The 4,696-nt window shown below is 38.6% G+C and overlaps 1 protein-coding gene across 1 annotated transcript in view; it reads left to right on the forward strand.

The window, feature by feature from the left end:
• The window catches only part of dnah6 (dynein, axonemal, heavy chain 6), a 55,404-nt gene extending 51,679 nt beyond the window's left edge, over window positions 1–3,725 (forward strand). Inside the window, exons 78-83 of the mRNA XM_086296995.1 lie at window positions 137–264; window positions 486–671; window positions 1,553–1,625; window positions 1,861–2,012; window positions 3,094–3,316; window positions 3,542–3,725. Of these exons, the coding sequence (XP_086153121.1) occupies window positions 137–264; window positions 486–671; window positions 1,553–1,625; window positions 1,861–2,012; window positions 3,094–3,316; window positions 3,542–3,645 (866 nt within the window). The 3' untranslated portion in view covers window positions 3,646–3,725. The remainder of the gene's footprint in view (window positions 1–136; window positions 265–485; window positions 672–1,552; window positions 1,626–1,860; window positions 2,013–3,093; window positions 3,317–3,541) is intronic.
• The last annotated feature ends 971 nt before the right edge of the window (window positions 3,726–4,696 follow it).

The following is a 4,696-nucleotide window of genomic DNA, read 5'->3' on the forward strand; positions in this document are numbered from 1 at the left end:
ACATAGATTCACCTGCACATCGATCTCAGTTACTGCTGAGACTTTGCATTATTACACTCACTCTTTTTCCCCATGTTTTCATTGGTTTGTGTTGTCTTTTGTCTCTTTGTGAACTTGTCTTTCTTTTGGAGTGCAGAGCGACTGGACATGGATGAAGCAATTGGCACACTGTTTATCAAAGACACCAATGGGCACCTGAACTCCCTCACAACTGTTTTGGCCCAAGAAGCAGACCGATTCAACAACTTGCTTAAAGTTCTCAGGGTGACGTAAAAACCACACACATTTAATTGGTGGAGATCATCTCATGACCACTTCAGGAGTTGTTTTCTTTGGATTGTTGTTTATTTACTTGATCTTAGAGAAACATTCAAATAGAAAAAAACCTGAACAATCGAAAATATGCGTTCTGTTTAGTTTCAGAAATAACATTTTTCGGAATCTGTCGTTACTGTGATGTGTTATTCTCACTTTCTTTTTCGTAGATGTCTCTTATCACTCTGCAAAAGGCAATAGCAGGTCTTGTTGTGATGTCAGAGGAAATGGACCGAATCTACACAAGCTTTCTGAACAACCAGGTCCCCACCCACTGGGCAAACTCTGCCTACCCTTCCCTCAAACCGCTGTCTTCTTGGGTCAGAGACTTGACTCTCAGAACGTCCTTTATCCAGGTTTGCATACAGATATTAACAAAAACACACACGTTTTCAAGTTCAGTCCAGAGGAATTATAGAAGTTTGTGTGAAATGTGTCTTTATAAAGCTAACATACATTGGATTAGAATAGAAGTCTTTTCTAGCTCAGGTCTGGGATATTCGCTGTGTTTTATTGGTTTGGGTGTGTGCATGTGTGCACGTGTGTGTGTCTGTGTGCATGCATATGTACGTTTGCATACATTTGATTTGTGTGTTATCTCATTAGTTTGGAAAACTGTAATAACACATGTACATTCTGAGTTCATCTTTCTGCCTCTCTGCACATCCTGGTTTAGTGTTTGGTCCATTTTCTCTGATTTAAGCTGCTCTTAAGTCTGGTCTGAACATGTATCGTACAGTCACTATAATTCACTTAAACAAGCACAAACAGGGTAAAGTCCTGTTAGTTTATACAGCAGTGGATAAACACTGAGTCACACTCCACATGCTGATTATCTTAGGAAACAAAATCCAATGTAAACTGATTCACTGGGTCACTTACAGCACATGTGTTGAACTCCAGGCCTCGAGGGCCGGTGTCCTGCAGGTTTTAGATGTGTCCTTGATCCAACACAGCTGATTCAAATGGCTAAATTACCTCCTCAACATGTCTTGAAGTTCTCCAGATGCCTGCTAATGAACTAACTATTTGATTCAGGTGTGTTGACCCAGGGTGAGATCTAAAACCTGCAGGACACCGGCCCTCGAGGCCTGGAGTTTGACACCCCTGACTTACAGGATGCCTTTAATGCACTATATTGAATAAAAGAAGGAGATACTGCATAAACAAAGATATCGTTATTTAAAGATACTTATATTTTAATTGCATCTCTTCTTCTCTTTTCCTCTCTTGCAAGACTTGGATCACACGTGGTCAGCCCAAATCACTTTGGATCTCAGGGTTCTTCTTCCCTCAAGGCTTTCTTACTGGTAACACACTGAAACATGCTCTATGTTTTTTAATAATGCCAACAGTAAAGCACAGTTTTAGAGCTGAGCTTGAGGATTACAATGATCACTCTGACTACTCTTTCAAGTATACAGTGTAAAAATAAATGAATGAAGTTTAAAAGAGAGCTATTAATTAAATTTGTGTTTATTGGTAGATTTTGCTAAACAGCACAGTGACTTATTTCAATGCTCTTGTGTCTTTGATGGCCTGTAGGAGTGTTGCAGAATCATGCCCGGCGTTACAGTTTGCCTATTGACGAGCTTAATTTCCGCTTCAGCGTGGTGCCGGCGTACAGGGATGAGGAAGCAGTCTGTGAGGCTCTACGCACTCTTCCCATTGGTGCAAAACTGAACATGGATGAGGAGGTACTGTAAGAGGAGCAGTACTCTTAGTTATGCTTTCAGTAGTGCTTTAAAAAAAGGGCACAAATATTCTTTTCTCCAGCCCTTCAAATATTAGCAGTACTTTAAGATGCTATTTTTCTGGCTAATAGCAGGAGAGCTAATGTGGAAGAGCAGATCAACAATCTCAAGATGCAATCTAAAATATTACATCAGTTTGGTTTCTCTACAGTTAAAGTTTGTTGCTCCTTATATTTGTTCAACTTAACTTACTTAACTGCAGTTAATATTTTTGTGTGCAATATTTTATTCAAAATTCTTCTTACATTTTTACACAAAATCAGTTATGTTATCAATTGTGTTTGTGTTTGCATGATTTCAGTTAGAGTCCTTGGAAGCAAAACAAAACTAGCAGGCTGAAGATAAATCCTTTAATCATTAATATGACCACTAGCTTGTTTTGTTTTTGGGCAAGCATTTGAAATGGTCAATGTAAAATGTGAATTAGATATAAATACATATATCAAATAGGTCAAATCATGACCCATTTGATATATGTATTTAATTCTTGTATTAATTGATTAATGTTTTTGTGAAATTACTTTATCCTGAATCTCTAAATCTGATCTGGTGATCTCAAAGTTAGCACCACAGAGCAAATATATCCTAAATGATCAAATTAAATCCATTATTATCCATTATTTTTGATTGGACTACATACTGGTTTCTTTAGTAAGGTTGTGTTATACTTGACTCCGGTGTGAATCTGGAGGGCAGTACAGCCTCCAGTATTGTTTTCTTTTTTAAAATACTGAGTTTATTTCCTGATGACATATCAGATTGATGCCCTCTTAAGCGTCATAAATAGTGACTATCAACCGCAGCAAACATCGTGTCAACTCTTCTTTAAATCTCTGTTCATGAAAATGAAATCCTTAAAGAATAAAAAGCTCTCGATACATCTGATAAAAGCAAAGCCACATGTTCTTTGTTTTATTTTCTGGCTTTGCAAGTCTTGTGTTTACTTTGTTTCAAGAGTTTGTCAGTAAAAAGTTAAAGTAAAATAAAAAGGTAATTCCTTTAATATGGTTACTTGTTAAAACAGTTACCAGAGCCGCAGGATGGTGTACTTGTTCACGGTATGTTCATGGATGCCTGTCGCTGGGATGATGTCGGCATGGTGATGGATGATGCGCTGCCTCGGGTTATGAACGCCATGCTGCCGGTGGTGCACTTTGAGCCACAGCAGAACTACGTCCCAGAGCCTGACCTCTACCACGCTCCTCTGTACAAGACCTCAGCCAGAGCTGGCACTCTGTCCACCACAGGTACACACCTGATGTATCCAAAGTCACTCACTGGAAACCTTTTTACATTTAAAGTCATGACACATTTTATACTATCATAAGGCCAAGAGCTAGTTTTTGGGCATCGCTGGGAGTTTTGGTGGGATACAGCGCACGTCCCTGTTACCAACATACAATGTCAAAAAAAGAAAGAAAAGGATGTTTGCTCAGATTGTTTCCTCACCCTTCATGTCTCTCTCCCTTCAGGTCACTCAACTAATTTTGTGGTGACAGTAATGCTTCCCTCCAAGCGACCCAGCGACTACTGGATATCCAAAGCCTCCGCACTCCTGTGCCAGTTGAATGATTAAATATTTATTCAAGGACAAAGCAGAATTTTGAATGGCACCAAAACATTTGCACAAACTTGAATTAAGCTTGTGTAATAGCAACACAGAACGTAATTAAAATTTCACCCTAACTGATGTTTCTGCGTCCTTCATCTCATACATGTGTTTGACTACATTTATTTATATAACAAACTCTTTAGAAAGGAGACGTCCCAGTTTCACAGTGGAAGCACTACACTGCCTTACACTGCTTCATTTCATCTGCAAGTTAACAAGTCACAAGAAGCAGAGGTAGCCATCACCATCCAAGGCAGCACACGGTGAACAAGAGAGGCAAGGTGGAGTGGGTGGAGACGAGTGACAGAAGGATAACTGTAAAAGTGAAAGGAATTTTTTTTTTAAGTTGATGACTTCGTGAAAACAAGAAAAGAAATGTTTTAGAAAAACTAAGAATTCTATTTTTTTATTTTTTTTTTATTTTATTTAGGCATTTATTAGACAAATAAGACTAATATACCCAAATTTGAAGCAGGAAACTGGACTTCTCAGAGATTAGTCAAATATAATCAACAATTCTCTGGTGTCCTGGATTGTTGATTACCTGACAGGAAGACCACAATATGTGTGACCACAGTGTGTGTCTGACAAGGTGATTAGCAACACAGGGGCACCACAAGGGACTGTCCTCTCCCTCTTCACCCTTAACACCACAGACTTCAGCCACTGCACAGAGACCTGCCATCTTCAGAAGTTTTCTGATGACTCTGCGGTGGTTGGATGCTTTATGATTATTCATAAAATATTAACAAAAAGACCTAAAAACTGTGAGAATCTGAATTTTAGCAAACAATATACAATTATTTATACCTATATTTCAACTTTTCTGAGTCAGGAGTCACAAAGTGGTGCACAAAGTTAACAAGTTCATAACATTTAAACTGTATATTTCTGTCAATACATAATTCAGTCAAAACTGAAGCCATGCACGTGATGTGTAGAAGGATTCCTCTCAAAAATTAATTCAAACTGCGTGGGCCCTCCTCGTTTTCTGACTCCTCCTTAGCCTTTATCA

This window comes from Aulonocara sp. 'chitande type north' Nkhata Bay, linkage group LG6, assembly GCF_057382095.1.
Source record: "Aulonocara sp. 'chitande type north' Nkhata Bay isolate Kocher_YH1m ecotype deep benthic linkage group LG6, A_spYH_male_GT1.1, whole genome shotgun sequence".
Classification (NCBI taxonomy): Eukaryota; Metazoa; Chordata; class Actinopteri; order Cichliformes; family Cichlidae; genus Aulonocara; species Aulonocara sp. 'chitande type north' Nkhata Bay.